Source organism: Fusarium pseudograminearum, chromosome 2 (assembly GCF_000303195.2).
Source record: "Fusarium pseudograminearum CS3096 chromosome 2, whole genome shotgun sequence".
NCBI classification, from domain to species: domain Eukaryota; kingdom Fungi; phylum Ascomycota; class Sordariomycetes; order Hypocreales; family Nectriaceae; genus Fusarium; species Fusarium pseudograminearum.
Window position 1 is genome coordinate 6197823 of NC_031952.1, and position 19261 is coordinate 6217083.

Here is a 19261-nt window from a genome sequence, read left to right on the forward strand (position 1 = left end):
CGTATAAACCACAATTCATTTGGGCGACGTATATTTAATGCCCGCTGAACGGTAAACGACAGTTTACTTTCTACCTATCATCTGTTGCCTTTGTATTGCTATGATTGAACTTAGGATTCCTCCGCCTTGCGGCCATAGACGTATCGAACAGTCATGTAAGGATGAACCTTGCGGTTTCGGAGGAACTTGCGCATCTCCATGAGAAAGACTTGGTACTCGTCGTCGGGCCATTGCAGAATTGTCTTCCAAAGGAGGAGGGTGTAACCTGGAACGTTGTTAGAAGAAGTACGACGAATCTTGGAGCACGGTACCATACCCTCGAGGTCGTTCTCAAGCGTGGCGCGGACAAAGTTTCCGACTTCCCTCAACTCAGGGTCCTTTGGCCATCCACCAATAGGGAACTGCATCACGAGTCAGCAAGGTATTCTCAAACATTCAGCGCCAACCTTACCTTGTATTCAATGCTCTTGATATCGGTAAAACCAGCCTCATGAATTCCCTTTTCCTGCAGATCTCCCTCTTGGACGAAGAACGAGTTACCGAGCAATTTACCTCCCTCGGTGAATAGTTTCGCCCATATCTTTAGGCAGTCGATATCGTCGGTGGTGCCGTCATCACTGCGAATATGCACGTCGGCTTCGCCAGATTGGATCCAGCCATCGGCAGCACAGCAGCGATAGGCCTCTTGGAAAAGAGAAGTCCAGTCCTTAATGGCGCCGAAGAGGTAGCGGATATGGATGAAGTCAAAGGTGTTGTTATCCCACGTCCAGCGGAGCGAGGCGTCGTCGATCTCAAACTTAACATTGGGAGGGACCCAACTGGCAAGTGTAAGTGAAGGTCAACATACAAGGAAGATGAGGATCTTACGTAGGTTGAATTGGAGACAAGTCAGAGCCAATGACTTCAGCTTCAGGGTACTCGTCTGCAAAGTCGCTATGAGAGGTCAGTACACGAGCGGGATACGCAGGGCGACAAGCTTACATGGCCCAGATACCTATGAGATGTTAGCTGTGTTGGGTTTATCCACTACAAGACTTACCAGTTCCGGTACCAACATCAAGTACTCTCTAATCGCTATAAGTAAACCATGTCATATGACCAAGGATGCATGCGCATACCTGCACGTTGGGCTTGATGGGTGCAAGGAAGAGCTTTCCGCCCAAAAGCAGCGTCAAGGCCTGATGGCTGTCCAACGTCAGCAATATTTCATTTTTCTACATACAGTCACTTACTTGATGTCAATCGAGGCAGACTGTTGCTCATCGTTGGGAGTGAAGTACTCGGTAGGGTGTTTATCACTGTGAAATGTACGACCCTGGATAGTGCGGTACTCGAGAATGCTCGACGTGATGGAAGCAGTAGAGCTCGCGCTTGAAGCAACAGTAAGCAGATGCAGCCAAGAGGGGGCAATCGGCATGTCTCACGCATCATCACCAACAGCAGAATCAGTTTCACTCTCGTCGCCATCCTTCCAGCGGCTGTCAGTGCCTGTCTATGGGTACGTTTTGTTTCATGATGAAACGGATATTGGCTTTTCGCTCACCTGTGGATCAGCGGCGGGAACTAACTCTGGCTGCGGCGCCGGAGCCGACTCAACGGCCGACGCTAGGTCGGACCGGGCCGTGGGAGCAGCGACAGTCGCAGGCTGGTCGGACATTGTCTTGGTATGGTCAGTCGACAGGATATGTCACAGTAAGCCCGAACTGTACACGGGAGGATCAGCTCAGGTTTGTTGGTGACAAGAGTCGAAAATGGGCTCAAACCAACACTGGAAAGGGATTTTTGGTGAGGGGAACCAAGGGGCTTGGGACGGTACGACAAAGAAGGCTGCTTGTGGGGGGCTTAGAACAGATTCGGCTTGGCTGACCAGAGTACGAACCAATGATGGATGGGACAGAGTTGCAATCGCTTAACGTTTCGCGTGTCACCTATTAATCGGGTTTAGTGTGTGAGGAGACATGGGTCTGGACTCTCATGACTGAGTTGCTGATATCAAAGTCCAGCCACCAATGTCATGCAAACCACATACACTTGTGATGTTGTACAACAAGCAATATCTCCAGCATTTACAAGTTGCTTTAGAGTTTCAAGTAGCTATCCACAAGCCGATAGTAAAACATAACAAAGTATTCTTTCTGTCTTTCTGACCTATTCATAGTTATCCTCCGTACACAAGACCAGATACTCTTCTCAAGTCAATATCTTATTCAGGTTTCTGCCCCATCCAGAAGTAATAGTTCTCATACGCATGATAGTTCATATTGTTCAAATCCTTTCGCGCGTCGATCAAAAATAGTTCAATCTCATCTGGACCCATAACCTTGCGTAGCGGCTTGGCAGCCATGGCTCCAAACATGTCGCTGACTGCAGTCTTGAGGTAGAGGCCGATAAGGCGAAGTTTCTTGTCCTAGTTACACACAGTCAGCATCAACCAGAGTCCCATAATCGGGTGTTTTTCGTTGGTTACCTTTGCCCATGTTCCAATCGGGACTTTGAGAACTTTACAGCTCACATTGACAAAACCGGCCTTTTCGAGTGGCTCACGCAGATTCTCGCCCGCGCGAAATTTCATACCGAAGCTTGCTACTGCTGTAGCTGCCGTGTCGAAGAACTTTGCCAATGGAGCGTCTTTAGGAAGAGAGCCGTCGTCACAGTTTGCGCGCGCGTCGAGCTCTTGGATTTCGATCCAAGCTCCTGGCTTCATGTGTCTGTACAGCGGTCAATAAATAATTACTTTAAGTAGACAAAAGAAGTTATTCCTACTCATGAGCTTGGCGGAGAACCTTGACTTCGTCTTTTAGCCACGGGCTGATACAGCGCATGTGCACAAAGTCATAGTCATCACCGTGTATCCACTCATCTTCGATATCGTCGACAAGGAATTTCAGATTGGGAGGGACCCAGGATGGCTGAATGGGGCTAAGATCAACTCCCACAACTGAAGCACTGGGGAATTTATCGGCGACTATGACATTAGATTTCGCTTCCAATAATGAACGGCGATGTCTTACTATCAATGGCCCAGATGCCAGTTCCGGTGGCAAGGTCGATGATCTTTTGAGGATAATCGGCAATTGGCGAGAAGTAAAGATTACCACTAAAACTGTTAGACTGCGATTATTACTCAGATCCATTTCTTACTTGGTGAGTTCCAGCATCATGGCGTGCTTCATATCGTCGCGGTTCTGCTCTGCATCGTCGTTTGGGATTGGATATCTGTCAATGTCAGTCGGATGACAAGCAATCATGCGATGGATCCATACGTTCCATGACGGTATTGATGATACTAGCCGTCGGTTAGCCTGTTATCGGACATTAAAGGATCAGCCGGCTTACCCGTCGTCCGTTCTCAAAAGCATGCTGATAGATGCTCGTGTTTAGACTCGTTGAACTAGATGACAATGTCGACGAGTCGAAATCAGATGTCTGAAACTCGTTTTCGTCCTCAGAGTGCTGATCAGCGGTGATAGGCTCGATAGGCTCTTGTATCGTAGTCGCCATTTTTGATATCTGTCATCAACCAGCTAGAATGCTTTGGTGTTGGTGTTGAAAGACGGTGACATGGACTGACTTTGTTCCCCACATCGGACAAAAATAACTCACTACGTAAGATTCACGGAGTATTGACCACATGCTTCCAGCGGCTCCGACCGGCTACTTTCCCCCAAAAAGGTTGATATAACAGAAAGGTTGACTAAGCTTTGGGATCTTTAAGAAGAGCACAAGCACCCATCAATCCATGAAGACATCAACACTGGCTGCAGTCGTCATCTCCATATTCATTTTGGAGTATGTGTAATGGTAAGTTGACATAAGATAAGGTGGCATTTTGTCTAATTTAGTCACTGCTTTCTACCCTGGCCGTTAAAAAGGTCAAGAACAATGGTGGCCTGTTCCTACACAACATTAGTGGTAACAAATAATAATTGGTTGTTTTCTGGAGTGTTTCTTTCATTTGATTAAATACTGCTTTTATACGTTAAAAGATCGCTCCCTTTCAGAAATGAATGGTTGTTCTGCTCGTTCTTACACCACAGTCTCACAGTGGTCTTGGCTAGAACATAGCACTTGATCGTGCTGTGGCATGTTCCCAAAAGGTGAACATGATGGGTGGCGAAGACACGAGTGAATGTTATCCAACTACTCTTATTGTTCTCAATCCGTATAAAAGGGCACTCCATGGAGTCGTTAGCCACAACAAACTTATCCCATTTTCCATCATCAGCAACTGAACCCCAAGGAACGTATCTGCACAGGACCAAGTGAACTCCGAGCATTGCCAAACCAATCCTTTTTCGCGCACGTGATGCAAATCACTGACAAAATGTCTTCCCTTTCTAGCTGTTCTTCCTCAAACACGGCAGATGTCGCTCAAGACATGATTGCCTCAGATGTGGACTCTCTCATCACTCAGGATGATATCCCAGTAGAGACTCAAGCGAAAGGCCAACCCAAAGTTCAGTTCCTTGTGGCATTGAACCTCATTGGCTCTGATCGATCCCCGCCTTGGAGTTTTTGCATCTACAATCCCAGCAAGCATATCTAGAAGAGCTATGAAGCTTGGAAAGGATGTGACCAAGGTCGGTCTTATCTCATGGTTTCGAGTAGGTATCGAAGGACCGCCGACACGAAAGCCGTTTACTTCAAAGTCGCAAGTGTCCCTCTTGATGTTCTTGATGCAGCTATGGACAGTATTTGTACTACCAGTGTACCGCGTTCTACCAGAAAGGTAGACTGTAGTCAACGGTACGTGGAGAGAATCGTCCTGAACTTGATCAAGGCGGGCTTCCTGGATATTGATCATGTCAAGGAAATTTATGCCGGGATTGACGAGTACTGTAGCGACTATGAGATTCTGCCTCCAGAACCCTAGGTTAGCGATGATGAACAGTAGGGACTAAGTTTACGAAAGGTTGTCTCAACCGAAGGCAGTCAGTCCATGGTGACTTCAGATGAAGTTTCTGCGCATGGAGATTAAATCGTCGCCAGTTGTCCGCGCTCCTTTGAGGACATACGATTGGATAGGTAGGTAGTCTAGCTAGTCTCGTACTGAGTGATGGATAAATAAACCACCGAGTATGCCCAAATTTCTAGTTCCTTGTGATATTATCCGATCTTGATACAGCCTCCACTGGCACTAATAACAGACCCCGTGATCCATCTTCCATCATGTCCACAAAGCATCCCTACAACATCTGCCACATCCTCAGGCTGTCCAAATTGTGGCATGCTCTGCAACGGAAAGAACTCGTCTTGAAATCTCTGAACGACCTCTGGTCCACAATTCATAACAGCATCCGTCTGCGTCAAGCCAGCTGTAACAGCATTAGCCGTCGTGCCGGCCATGAATGAATATCGCTCGTCTTTTCCACCAAAGGCTTGGGACCATGTTCGGCATAGTGATTCGCCGGCAGATTTACCGGTTGCGTACATGAGTTGATCAGCCCATGGGAGACGCGAGCGAACAGAGGATATGTAGATGATGCGGCTGTTGGGCTGGAAATACTTTCTTCGGACAAGCTCTTCAACTATCAAGACTGGGGTTTGGATGTTGCCCATCAGGCTTCGTTGTATCTCATCAGCGCCCATGTCGCCTATAATACCAGGCATTGGATCACAAGCGGAATTGACGAAAATGTCAACCCGGCCATTGAAGTTGTCCTTGAGTGCATCCGCAATTGTCTTTGCGCAATGATCCGAGAAGATATCGGCAATGACTCCGCTTATCTTTTGACTGTCTGGTCGGTTTCGTGACGATGCCTTGTAAACACGCTCTGTGATCTCGTCGTTGAGACCAGTCGACAGGGATTTAACACTTGCATCACTGGTACATGTTCCAAGAATAGAACATCCTCGAGATGCGAGATTAAAAGCAATGGCACGGCCGATACCACGGGAACCTCCACTGATGACAGCGACTTTTCCCGTGAGGTCTAATTCTCGAAGAGATGACATATCTTTGTCTTGAAATGAAGTTGTAGTAGTTGAGAGAATAAGGAATTATAGGAAATGATTTCGAAGGACTGAGGTTTGGAAGAGGTTTGGGAGAGGTTTTTGTTTGCAACATGACATTGACTGAATCAAAGCACCACCAGGCTTTTATAGAACCCTTGTACGCTGTGAAAGACACTGTGACTCATATATGTTGGTGGCGCGAGGCGGGGGCTCCTGCTTCTAATCTATGGGACGCGCTACCTTTTCCCATTGGATAGTGTTACTGTTTACATGAGGAGATTGCCATTGCGGTATAATACAGATCGTCAGGGCGGGCTGGGATTAGTTGGCCTGCCAAGCTTGGTGTACAAAAATAAACAGTCCAAGAGGTCTCGTCTAATTATGATAACCTGGCCTACTAATTTTGTCTCTCACACTTGCAACCTCTGAGGGCGGGGTAGACGTTCGAGGCAACGCTTACCTATTGTTAAGGATACAGTTCCCGAAAATTTCACGTGTAAGGCATCCGAAAATTGATATGATGGGCTATTATTGTCAAGTTTCCATTGTTCATGCTAGATTGGGAGATGCGTTGACTTTATACCCATGAAGAACATGGCTACACATTCCCATATGTTACCCTGTATACTCACAAATTGTTGACAAAAGAACAAACAGACATCAATGGACTGCTCCTCTATAGACCAACGTTCAAATGTCACTATCCAGCAACAACTGGTCTCATCGTTTGCAGCTTCGGCAAGCCCCAACCACTAACGACAGGCTAGTCTCAAATTCACTTCCACCAACCCCGTATACCACGTCATAGCTGAAGGAAGCTAATTTCTTGCCTCGGATTCTTCGGGCATCAGCAGAAGGGAATTCTCTCAGAAGATCCATCATCCGCGAGAACCCGGAGACAACAATTGAGCAATTGTGAACAATGGCTTCCTCAAATGAGTCTTCAGATACTCAGACCGAAACACCAGGACCGCCTCAGAAACGTAAAATTCCGCCATGGCTAAACCACTTCAACACACATGACCTGAAGGTCTTCTTCCGGTGCTGGATCGCAATCTGGGCCATGATGCTCCTCGTCTTCATTCATCCAGCGCTCACAAACCTCGGCCAGGCCACTTTCCTCGGAGCAATTCTGCTCTTTGCCGTACCACCCGCCAGTATCGTCTTCATCTACCTCCTCGGTGCATTGTCGCTTCTGCTCGGCATGTGCTTGGCCTGGTGCTGGGGCCTTTTGACAATGAAGGCAGCATTCGCGACGAGGCCGGCGGCTGAAACGCAGGCTTTACTACAGCAGTTGAAAAGACAAGCAGTGCAGAGTGCACAGCGAACAGGACAGCCGGCAGCTTGGGAGGCGCAGATTTTGATCCATGATGGATTTTTGCTCGATGCGAGAATCACGGCGGTATTCTTCAGTATGGGGTGCCTCTTTATCTACGCATTGGCGAGGTTGCGTTGTGCGAATCCGAAAACAGTCGTCCTCCAAATCTTTGGTACCATCGTTACGGACATATTCCTCCTCTTTGGCCCTTCAATCCCAACCTTCAAAGGCGATATCGCATCAGTTTTGGTGAAACCTGGCGCTGTCGGAATTGGAATTGGATTGGTGTGTTGCCTCTTCTTATTCCCTCACTCAACGTCCCATGTGGTTCTTAGCGGTCTCGAAAGGCTGATTCGTATGTCGAACCAAGGAATTGTGGCAACAAGAAAAGGTCTTCAAGGTGTCAGTAGCCCAGTGGCTGAACTTCAAGGAAGCAGAACTGGGTTGATTTCAGCCTTCAAAGCAGGACAACCAGCCATCGCATTTCTCCCTCTTGACTTTTCACGCGGTTTGTGGGGCGCAGACGATATTAAGGGTCTACACGAACGTGTCAGAAGAGTCATGTATACCAGCCTTTATCTTATCGACTTCCAGATAGGTCGAGTGCGTGGACGGGAGAAAGAAGATGAGCACAGAAAGGCTGAAGCTGAAGGTCGTCTTGAACCCGTGGGCGAGCAGGAGAAGTACCATATCGGTCGTCGGCAGAGACAAGAGACCGTGACGCTTATGAGTGCTTTCGAAAGACCCGAGGCATCGGAGTTGCGATCCAAGACGAGGGATACACTGTTGGAGACGACAGCTGAAGTCGCTGAGATTGGGCGCCAGGCAGTCAATCTTGCGGCTGATTACGTTCAGGCTGTCAACTCTTGTCGCTGGTTTAGAAAGACCTCACCTGAACGCTTCGCTGAGTTGAAAAACAGCCTTCGCGATCTGATAGAACGATCGCGAATAGCTAGAGAGGCATGCGCTGTCAACACGACAAAGGGTGTTCTCGAAGCCCACGCAGAGGTGTTCGACGCCAATGGCAAGCTGAAACCTATACAAGGAATTGATAGGCCATTCCTACCGAGTATGGTCATTGCAATGGTTGTCGAGGAACGCATTCTCAGTTGGGCAACTTCTGTTGAGAAACTTCTTGAGTACATTCTTAGCCTTTCAGAGAAACGCACCCGTGGTCGCATATGGGTTCCCTCCCGCCTGCAATATGCCATTTCCTGGCTATTCCACGGTCAGCTCACCTATCCTGGTCACGATATCGCAGCGGAGGAAGATCCAGACAAATTAATGGAGGCCGATACATTTGACGAGGAAACCAAAGAAACAAAAAGACGACTCGAGGTTGGTAGAGGTTACAAAGGATATTCAGCAAGACGGAACAAATTTAGCCGGGTGCTCATGGCAACCTACAACTGGCTCACCAATCCAGCTGGTATGTATGCCCTAAGAATGGTAGTCGTTACAGTGGCGACAGGAATACCAGCTGTCATCCCAAGTAGTGCAGGCTTTTTCTACCGAGAAAAGGGTATCTGGGCTGTTATCAGTGCCCAAACGGTGCTTCTCGTATACTTGGCCGATTTCACCTTTTCCCTTATTTCTCGGACAATTGGAACCATCGTTGGAGGTCTCATCGGTATGGTCACTTGGTATGTCGGCGCAGGCAGTGGTATCGGCAATCCATACGGCATGGCAGCAGCCACGGGTGTTGCAATTGTTCCTCTTCTTTGGTGGCGCCTCTATCTCCCTCCGTCATTCCAGTTCGCTACTATCATGGCCGGTGCAACCTTCGCCCTGGTCATTGGGTTCAGCTGGGATCATGATCACATAGTGCAGTATGGTCTACCAGGGAAAGGCTACGAAGCATTCTGGAAGCGCGTTGTCACCGTTCTACTTGGCTTCGTAGCAGCGTTCATTGTGCAGCTATTCCCGAGTCCGCCGTCCGGGACGACACACGTATGCAACACACTTGCGAACTCTGTGCGCAGCTTATCAGATCACTATGCCCTGCTGATATCACATTGGGGGCGTACTGATAAGAACAGAGCTTTAGCTTCCGTCGCCGAAAATGTCTCTATCGAAGTCGCGGAGGTTCTACTTGCTTTAAGCCCATCTATTGCCCTGCTGAAAGGCGAGCTGAGCTTCGGACCATTTGATCAACAAGTTCTCCATCGCACCAAAGAACAGTGCCAGTTCATGAACCAGGCGTTGGGTGGTCTTCTGAACCTCGCATCGACACTACCAAAGGAGCTTCAAGACCGTCTTACCCATGTCGCAGGTATTCTAGATGACCGGTCCATTGGTGACATCATGGCCGTTCTCGCCGTTATCGAACAGGCATTGCGGACAGGTTCTCCTCTCCCCGAGCGCTTACCAGCACCACTGATACGACGAGCAATGGATCTGGTAGAATCTCAGAGTAACGATATCATCTTGACTGCGAAGCTAGTACAGGATGAGGACCATCGACGCTACTGTGTGGCTGTGACTTTATATCTCAAGTTCTTGGGCAGCATTGATGATTTGCTAATTGTGTTGAAGGAGGCTTTGGGTGAGAGGCATATCATATACCAGTGGAGCGATGTCAAGGACATTGCATAGGGTTTATCGGGAAAGAATGTTTGACAGGTTCACTCAAATTCGATCTTATCTGACATCTTCTGTATGTTACCCTATGGTTGTAAGCGATGCAATAGTTTATAGCCTGTTTTCAAGTACCGTCTTGGCTCAATGCTTTATCATTCATGTAGTAAGGTGCCTACCGCACCGAAGAATGGCTCTGCGGCAAGCTATGAAGTCTCTCTCAACATTTCTAGCTTTTTAGCGTCTTTCTACTACAATAAACTTCAGATTTGGGTAGCTGAAAGGTTCTGGCTTTCAAAGCTTCTGGTGTTTGCGATGAACGAGCCCTGTCGATCTGCACCAAGAACGGCTGCATCTTCTATAAAAAGAAGACAACTTGACATTTCCCAAATCCCATCGAAAGAGCCAATGGTGTTTCGTCTAGCTTCTTTATCTTGTCACGCGTGGTTCAATAGACATCTAGAACCATTCTCACCGTGGAAAAGGCCGAAACCATCGATGATCATACCTGTTTGACCCCTGAAGCATTCCAGCCCTGCGCTATTTTTTTTGTTCAGCCACACAAAGACACCGATCTTTTCTAAAACCGGGATTTGAGGAATGCGATTGTCAGGGACGAGCCCCTTGCATTTGGGTCTCTCTGTAACGTGTGGCGCTGTCACGAACCCGGGACCCAAGGAGAATTGGGAGTTCGCTCAACGGTCAATGGCGATGATTGAAACGACATCTTGGAATCAATTACTTGAAGCACCAAAGTACTACAGGTAGATTAACTGTATAAATTATACATGTAATAAGTCAATTATTACTACTTCTCTCACTATCGCAACCACAACGACCTTACTGCTATAATGGAAAACTTCGTCAATGATGATCAAAAACAACAAAATGCACAACATTACCCTGTACCATGATTCCCGAATTACCAGGACATTCCCAAACGTTCTTAGAGCCATTGCAGGGTCCACGGTCATACCCGATTTCTCCAACCTTGGCAGACATTGTCGCTCAGCAATGTCTCAGACCCAGCCAGATGGATGAATGCAGTCTCGGCTCACACGACACAAAGAAACAAGGCACACTTTGACACAATGTCCTTGTGAACGCTGATCCAGCAAGTCTTGAACCCTTTGACCCCTAATTCCAGCCTCCTTGATATCATCCCGTGCATCAAAATCGCAATTCTTCCTCTTCATCTTGTGGTTCAGCCATCGCTATGAACGGGATGTCTCAACCACCAAAACCCATGACCACTCTGTAACAAGTTTTTGTGCTTATCTGTGTCCATTATGTGACGAATAATTGAGACACTGGCGTCTTTTTCGGGCGTTGTCGAGGCTGACTGCCGTTTCTGAACTCTGTTCGTCCCAGGTGCACGGTCTAGCCTTGTCAATAGACCACTCCACAATCCTGTCTAAGTCGAGATGCACCTTATTCCCTTGGCACGTCAGTCTCAATATCAGGGTCTATGAAAAATGTATAAAACATATTGAAAGCCTCGCCGTTAGTTGTCTTTGCCTCATCACTTCTCTTCATCACATCTTACAGAGCCTACTAGGCTTTCCTTTGTCTCTTCATTCTTTCAACAACCACCTGTTTCATACTCCAACACTTTCATAGTATCCAAGATGAAGCTCTTCACTACCTTTGCTACAGTCCTCGGTCTAGCTGGTCTAGTCCAGGCTCACATGGAGATGACCTACCCTCCACCTTTCAAGAGCAAGAAGAACCCCTACGCCAATGGGGACATCGACTACAGCATGACTTCTCCCCTCTCAGGCAACGGGGCCAACTTCCCTTGCAAGGGATACAACTCTCTTTTCGGCACCGCGGCTGGTGCACCTACTGCTACCTGGACAGCAGGCAAATCTTACAATATCGAGATCCAGGGCGGCGCAGATCACGCTGGCGGCAGTTGCCAGGCCTCACTTTCTTTCGACCGTGGACGCACATGGGTTGCCATCCAGTCCTGGATCGGCAACTGTCCCATTGCACCTTTGTCCACTTTCAAATTCACTCTTCCTGTTGATACACCCGCAGGTAACGCTCTTTTCGCATGGACGTGGTTCAACAAGATCGGTAACCGCGAAATGTACATGAACTGCGCAACTATTACTGTCAAGGCTGCCAGCGGTACTCCCAAGATAGCTATGAAGAAACGCCCTGCCATGTTTGTCGCCAACGTCGGGAACGGATGCGGCACGAAGGAGGGCGTTGATCTGATGTTCCCCAACCCTGGCCCCGACGTCTCTGTGGGCTCGAGCAACACTGGTCCGCCGGTCGGTCAGTGTCCAGCTGGTTCTGGAGTTGCTGTCCCGCCTCAACAGACTACTACTACTAAGGCCCCTACCAAGACTACTAAAGCGTACGTTGAATCTGTGTATTGAGTTAAAAATGATCACTACTAACATTTTAATAGACCTGGCGGTGTATTTATCACTGTCCCTACTCCCACTACTACCAAGAAGACCACTCTGAAGTCAACGACTCGCACAACAAAGACGACAGTCATTCCACCCGCGCCAACCAAGCCTGCACGCGGTTTAATCACTCCCGGAACGCCGTGTACGCCTGAGGGGTACTGGAACTGTGTCAAAACCGGCATGGCTTTCCAGCGATGTGCTTCTGGTACGTGGTCAGTCAGTATGGCTGTCGCGCCTGGTACAAAATGCATTCCAGGACAGAGCATGGAGTTTACGATTGTATATGCATGATCATGAGATAGGCTCTTCTTATTTACGTGTCAACGTTTCCTTTGTTTGCGATACCTAGGACATCTAGAGTAGAGGATAGATAATATACTGTATTACCTTGCGAGATTCAGTAGCAGGCACTACAGTAAGCTAGCTAGAAAGACAGTTATATAATATAGATCTTTTCTACCGATATCAGATTAGCCAGCTAAAAATACTCCATAGAGAAGAGTTACATCTACAAGAGGTTAACTTACTATAGCGCCTACTACCCAATTTCGCGAGGTGATGCGGTAGTACCATACATTTCCATGAAATTGAACGACGACGGAGTCTTGCAACAGCGGGGTATAGGTAAGGCAAATCGACTATCCGATAATTATCCAAGGCCTAGATAATTCAGTGATCTTTATCATTAGGTCCAGATAATATACGGAAGTGATTGACACAGCAAGATCTGGAGGCATGCATTAGCCAGTTAGCTACAATCGTTCAATTCCCTGGGAATGTACGGTACATAGCTAGCCAGTGAAGAGCTTCGTCAGGCGCATCGATCGTTACGGTGAGGTGATATAGGAATAGAGTGACCACACAGGATGTCTTAAAGCCCCCGCATCATTGAGATAAGCAACGCGGAAGTTGTCTTTTATTTAAACAACTTTATTCAGAGTTCTATTAATTTCCCTAGTCCTAGCTGGCGAGCCACGCACACTCCGGGTCTACCACAGTTGTATAAGAAGAAACAAGAGGTGATGTCGGCACAGCCGGGAAGCGTTTGGTCAGTTATGAAAGAAAAAAAAGAGAAGATAAGGCGAAGGGGGTCAAGGTCAGAAAAGGGAGTAGGTTAAGGTTGGCTAGGTGGTAAAGGAATCCTTCCCAAGGGTTAGACTGGGTGTTACAAAACATCTCCACCCTCTATTTCCTGAGTACGCCAATAGCTATAACACAGGTATAAGGATTCAAGACAGACTTCAGCTGAATTGATGAAACCGGCTTGAGCAACATGATCGACATGCTGAGGATTGGCCGGTAATGGATTCAGCTCATCATCGTGCTTTACGCTAAACCTAATTAATGGTAACTCGGCGAAGATATCGGATTGATGCAGTGAGGCTGTTATTTCATTGGCTTACTGAAGTAGATGTCTTACTTTGCTATGTCAAAGCAGAAATGACGTAGGAAACAGTTTAAAGGATACAAACCTTTAGTAATTCAAGGGAGGGGATATAAAGTGTCGGGTTCTTCTTGACTTATCAATTGCACATCACTCTCTATTCTTCACATCTATCACCTACTACAATCTCCCCACACATCCTATCATCATGTCTGCCAAGTTGTATATCGGGTAAGAATTAGTTTGGAAACATTCTTGGAGACTGCCTTTTAACTTTGAACAGTAATCTGAGCTGGAACACCACAGATGACACCCTCCGAAACGCCTGTCAAGAATTTGGCATGATTATCGACTCGGTAAGCCACGACCCTTTTGCGCGTTATCGCCTGGGACTAATCTGTAACGCAAGATTGTAATGCGTGATCGAGATACTGGCCGCTCAAGAGGCTTCGGTTTCGTTACATTCGGTAGTGTTGAGGAAGCCGAGAATGCAGTTAACGGTTTGAATGAACAGGAGTAAGTGCACATCCTAGCTCTATTTGATAGCCTTCTTAACATTGTGTTTATTAGACTTGATGGTCGTCGTATCAAAGTGAATATGGCCAATGCTCCCGGTGCAGGTGGTAGAGGTGGTGGAGGAGGAGGTGGCTACGGTGGCTACGGTGAAGCCGGCGGTGGCTACAATGGAGGTGGTGGCTATAATTAAGGTACTGGACATGAATCTAGTTAACAGATGGATAATGTGGTTTGAAATCACGACGAGAATGCCCGGTTAAATATCACTTTCATTGATATACCAAGTTTCTTTAAACAATGACGAATAGCCATATGCTTCTGGTCGAAATATAAATCCTGTCATAGGTAGGTAAGTTGGCTGCTAAAGACGTAAGAGATGGAAATTAGTAGACCTATACCACCTGGATCAGACCCTCAGGTTATTTGTTCTTATATGGAGTTAGACATCACTCGTACTTATAAGTTATGGTATGAAACAAAAACTCCAAATGTTTAGTATAAGTAATACAAGAGCCTACTACTGTCAACCCTGGCAATTATAGCGGCTAATATATTTAATATTCGGGCTGCCACCTAAATATTGCGCAGCAGGTTCTGTAGAGTCGAATTCTAACTAATCTGAGAAAGGCAGGCTCTAGAGTACCATGCAGTAGATTAGGAATTAGACCCATGTCCACATATCACATAGTCGAGATAGGAGTTGGTGGGCATGCCAAGTCAAAGATGCCTTGCACAGCCCCAAAGCTGACAAGAGCTATATATTCATCCGTTGGTGTGGCCAATAACTCATCTGTCGATAACATCACGCACTTCTGTTGAATATTTCGAATAATATCTAATCACTTCATTCGAGCGAAATCGACTTTGTACTTGTTGTATACAAGAGTCATGAATTCTGACGCAAAACAGAATGATGCCCAAAAAAGTCCATTGGCCACATCAGTGGAACAATCGACAAACGCAAACGCTTGTTCATATCCAAGGAAGATATATCCGGCGGTAGGGAAATTGACTCTCAATGACATAGAAAGCGTTAAATCTGCTATCATGGATGGCCTAGACCCGAACACGCTTTGGACAGAGGAAGTGCTCGTTGTGACAGTTCCAAGAAGTGGCTGTGTCCCGTTGCCTAGACCCTTCCCCTGGGATGCCTGGCCACACTGGAACACGCCGCTCCACCGTGCTATCAAATTCTCCGATTTTGAAACTGCCGAGTTTCTACTTCAGCATGGTGCCAACATAAACATATATAACGCCGTTGGCAAAACACCACTGCACGAGGCTATATGGAACAGGAAATATGACGCCATCCGATTTCTTCTTGGCCACAAAACTGAAATGAATAACTTCACCCTTGGAGCGTGCATTCGGTATGAAGATGAAGACACAGACATACATGGAATTGCAGGCCAGCTTAATATTCAGCAAGCTCTTTCTTCTTCGGACCTTACTTCAGTGCAACTGTTGGTTCAGGCAGGAGCAGACCTTTGCCCTCCATCACAGCACCCATGGACAACGCTTGATCTGGCACTGTTATATGGAGACCGGAGGATTGTCGAGTTTCTGCTAAAACAGGGTTACAAGCTACCCACGGGAGGCTCAACTTCATACCAAGATGTTTATCAAGATTCTTCACGAGACCTTCTTAGGTTCTCAAGAGACGGCAATATTGTTCCGTCAAAGGATCTCTATGAGGTGTATTGCTTTGTACTAGGAAAGGTCGATCAGGTCGCAATTATTGACGTCGACATTCTCATCAAAAGGTTTTTTGAAGCCCTGCGCGAGACTGCGAATGATCCCAATGGCAACAAACACACAGCAACATGTACTTCCTGCCAGGACTTTCAATTTGAAGCCAGAGTCATCTTCGAAATTGAGGATTATTTCACTTTTGATGTTGACAAGAACGAACAACAATTAGGTTTCACTTTTGATCTTCACCCCAGCCGACAGCACTTGATTGATTCCGCAAGCAACGGATGTGCAATTTGTGCTATCATCGCCGATGCTCTAGATGATCATGAAAGAAACCCGAGACCAGCGTTTGAACCCTTCGATAGCGAGTTCGGTCCCAAATCCAACTCTGTCAAACTACAGCCCGCGAGGTCTTGGTCACTGGATTGTATCAAAGTATCCTGTGACGAGCTCGGCACAGAGATACGTCTTTTCCAAGTCTACGACTCTCTGACCAGTTCTTTTGAAGATAGCTATCGGATGGACACTAGCACCGGTTCATCAAGCGCTATGGTCATGGCAAAGAATTGGATTCGGATTTGTCAAGAACACCACACCGAGTGTCAGGAAGTGCAACAAATGAGACAAAGAAAGGGCATACTACCACGACGGCTACTTCATATAGGTACATCCGAAATTCAACCCCAAATCGTACATGTACAAGACACGGTACCTTACTGCGCGCTGTCGTACTGCTGGGGGGTCAAGGACTTCTTCACCACAACACGAGATAATCTTGTGCAGAACATGCGGGGAATTCCAATGGAATCCTTCCCAGCTATTATGAAGGATGCCATATATGTGGTCCGGTCTCTGAAATATGAGTATATTTGGATAGATGCATTGTGTATCGTGCAGGATGATGAGCAGGACTGGGCACATGAGGCTGGTATAATGGGCGACATTTATTCCAATGCTGAACTCACCATATCCACCCTCATCAGCGGCGACTGCCATACGGGTCTCTTCCAACCCAGATCTGTTCGGATCTCCCACCCTGTACCCTTGAACATATGGCAGCCCAAGACGGAACGCAAGGCCAATGCCTCCCACGCCCTAACCCCTCAGTGGCTAGAGCGTGAAGTGAAGACTAGTGGCCCAGTGCATTCTAGAGGATGGACTTTACAGGAACAGCTTCTGAGCAAAAGGATACTCTACTTTGGTGGCGGGATGCTGCATTTTGAGTGCCTTCACGATTATGTTGTTGAGGCAAACCCTGGTGGAGAATATCGACAATCGGCCAACAAACGTGCTGATGATCTTCAAACACGACGTCACGCTAAAAAAGCACTTCAGGGTGCCACAAACTGCGACTCTGTATCCTCAGCGACTCGATGGAGGATGCAGCCGTTCGAGCTTTGGAAGCAACAGGTCAGAGAATTCACACGGCGAAGTCTCACTAGAGCCACTGATAGACAACCCGCTTTTGATGCTATTTCCAAAAGCCTGGCTACAGCTGTCGGATGCAATCCTCTATGTGGGATTTGGAACGGAGACAAGTTGTTTGAGAGTCTTTGTTGGCAGACTAAGAACTGTGCGGACGCGCCGTTGAATCTCCCAAACATACCATCCTGGACTTGGTTAGCTTGTACTGGGGAGATTTCATTCGAGTTGATGAGCCGAGCCGGAAGGGAAGAAGTGCAAACCTCGTCGGGTGCCACAGTTGTTTCGATAAACACTGAAGCCACAGGCTTGTCCATCACTCTTAGAGGGACTCTTCATCGGAAGCAACGCATCGATGATCCACTTCTAGAGCATTGGGAAAGACTCTATGGCAAGAAGAGGCACAGGTTAAGCGTCTATCTAGACTACAATATGGGAGATGACCGAGACGTTTATACTTTCGATACACTGCACTTTCCAGAAGGACCTCCGTACAAAGGCTTAGGCTACCCTAGATGGCCCAATGGTCGGGTTGCTGAGACACTAAGGCTTTTGCTACAGAGAGTTGACAGTAAGCTAAATACCTTTCGGCGAATTGGTATTGGTAAGATATCACACAGACACTCCAAGGGAGGGCCCCAGCCAGACCCCCATGAAGGAACCATACCTGTACCATGCATTAGCCATGAGATCACTCAAAACAAATGGCTAAAGACCGACGAGGAGACTCTTACTGATCAGCAGTTTACGCTTGTTTAGGGATGGAGTCAACATATTGAGGAAACAACAGGGTATGACGATGCTATAGTACTAGCTAGGAGTCTGACCTTGGCTTTACTGGCAGTAAGAGTTGCCGAGGTTCCATAGCAGGTATATCAGATTTTCTACATGTTACTTTTATCGTGATTTGTGAACCTCAACTTATGGGTCTAACTTAGCCCTAAAGTTTGAGTTCAAGCAGAAAAGAAGTTGTCACCATGTCTTTCACATGTCCCGTATAGTACTAGCACGTATTCGGCGACTTTGATCCATTAGTCTACTGCCTCGGCAAGGGGCGATCATGACCCAATACAGCTTGTAAGTCCGTCAACACCATATGAAATTTCACGGTAGTTGGTGTCATAGATTCACGATAAGGCACGCATTCTTGGCAAACCCATTGTTCGGCTCTTTGCCGGCGGTGAAATTGACTCTTGAGGCCATCGTGACCAAAGATTATCGTTTCTTGACACCAATTCGAGTTGCATATTCGATATACGACTAAACTAAACAAGATAGCAGCTTCCTAAAAGATTCTTCCACCACGGAGATTTAACCTTGGCTTGCAGATATCATGGCAATAGGACCGAACAGAGTCAGGATGTTGTCAAAGTCAACTGAACTTATGACCCAAAGAGATTTCACTAGACATACAGGACTTGGAGGAGAGGCCTCAGATTAGCGGTTCAGAATGCGTGTAATAAACAGTGTCCCAAGTGCAACACCAGTCCACCCACACATGCGGGGGCGGCCCGAATTCAAAAGTGACTACATTCTGCCTATTCGTCTTAAATCCCTTCAAAATAGCGTCAAATCGAGGCATACTCCAAGTTCGTGTGAAGCCTTGCCCGTTCGGTCCCGACTAGAGTTTATGGTTCAAGAGCTCCGTCGCCCAAAAGGGTAGGTTGAAAGGTCAGAGAGCCAGTGAAACAAGGGCTCCAGTCTCAATCCCATGCTATTTCCTAGTCATTGTGCACCAAACGATCTGATCATAAGCCGAGATGAAAAGGAAACACATACGTGCGGAGGCTCCGCTGTCAAGTGATACTAGGCCAGATCTGTTTCGGGCCGATGTCGTAGAGCAGCATCGAGTGGGCTGAGGTCATCTGGCTGATCCCTGTCCGTGATCACCGCTGAAACTTGTAACGCTCGTGCCCCAGATTTTAATGAGTATGACCCCGCAAAACAGGGCATCCATCATGCGAATCAGGG

General features: G+C 47.2%; 8 protein-coding genes across 8 annotated transcripts, besides 1 other annotated feature; 5 read left to right on the forward strand and 3 right to left on the reverse strand.

Moving 5' to 3' along the window:
* Positions 1-110: 110 nt before the first annotated feature.
* FPSE_06648 (uncharacterized protein) lies at positions 111-1657 on the reverse strand (the record flags this gene model as incomplete). Its single annotated transcript, XM_009259766.1, has 10 exons — positions 111-265; positions 317-401; positions 452-818; positions 868-933; positions 982-994; positions 1040-1067; positions 1119-1185; positions 1233-1370; positions 1425-1492; positions 1544-1657. 10 exons carry the CDS (start codon positions 1655-1657, stop codon positions 111-113), a joined length of 1101 nt encoding a protein of 366 aa, XP_009258041.1.
* Positions 1658-2203: 546 nt separating this feature from the next.
* On the reverse strand, positions 2204-3501 carry FPSE_06647 (uncharacterized protein; the record flags this gene model as incomplete). Its single annotated transcript, XM_009259765.1, has 7 exons — positions 2204-2407; positions 2468-2708; positions 2764-2965; positions 3012-3097; positions 3142-3216; positions 3264-3286; positions 3337-3501. The coding sequence occupies 7 exons, from the start codon at positions 3499-3501 to the stop codon at positions 2204-2206; spliced, it is 996 nt and encodes a 331-aa protein (XP_009258040.1).
* An 823-nt stretch (positions 3502-4324) lies between these two features.
* On the forward strand, positions 4325-4873 carry FPSE_06646 (uncharacterized protein; the record flags this gene model as incomplete). The annotated part of the gene is made up of 2 exons (XM_009259764.1): positions 4325-4511; positions 4683-4873. 2 exons carry the CDS (start codon positions 4325-4327, stop codon positions 4871-4873), a joined length of 378 nt encoding a protein of 125 aa, XP_009258039.1.
* A 233-nt stretch (positions 4874-5106) lies between these two features.
* On the reverse strand, positions 5107-5955 carry FPSE_06645 (uncharacterized protein; the record flags this gene model as incomplete). The annotated part of the gene is made up of 1 exon (XM_009259763.1): positions 5107-5955. The coding sequence occupies one exon, from the start codon at positions 5953-5955 to the stop codon at positions 5107-5109; it is 849 nt and encodes a 282-aa protein (XP_009258038.1).
* Positions 5956-6877: 922 nt separating this feature from the next.
* FPSE_06644 (uncharacterized protein) lies at positions 6878-9868 on the forward strand (the record flags this gene model as incomplete). Its single annotated transcript, XM_009259762.1, has 1 exon — positions 6878-9868. The coding sequence occupies one exon, from the start codon at positions 6878-6880 to the stop codon at positions 9866-9868; it is 2991 nt and encodes a 996-aa protein (XP_009258037.1).
* A 1610-nt stretch (positions 9869-11478) lies between these two features.
* FPSE_06643 (uncharacterized protein) lies at positions 11479-12564 on the forward strand (the record flags this gene model as incomplete). Its single annotated transcript, XM_009259761.1, has 2 exons — positions 11479-12215; positions 12270-12564. The coding sequence occupies 2 exons, from the start codon at positions 11479-11481 to the stop codon at positions 12562-12564; spliced, it is 1032 nt and encodes a 343-aa protein (XP_009258036.1).
* Positions 12565-13865: 1301 nt separating this feature from the next.
* Positions 13866-14363, forward strand: FPSE_06642 (uncharacterized protein; the record flags this gene model as incomplete). The annotated part of the gene is made up of 4 exons (XM_009259760.1): positions 13866-13888; positions 13941-14013; positions 14067-14173; positions 14228-14363. The coding sequence occupies 4 exons, from the start codon at positions 13866-13868 to the stop codon at positions 14361-14363; spliced, it is 339 nt and encodes a 112-aa protein (XP_009258035.1).
* Positions 14271-14353: a microsatellite.
* Positions 14364-15220: 857 nt separating the features above from the next.
* FPSE_06641 (uncharacterized protein) lies at positions 15221-18049 on the forward strand (the record flags this gene model as incomplete). The annotated part of the gene is made up of 1 exon (XM_009259759.1): positions 15221-18049. One exon carries the CDS (start codon positions 15221-15223, stop codon positions 18047-18049), a length of 2829 nt encoding a protein of 942 aa, XP_009258034.1.
* Between the last annotated feature and the right edge of the window lie 1212 nt (positions 18050-19261).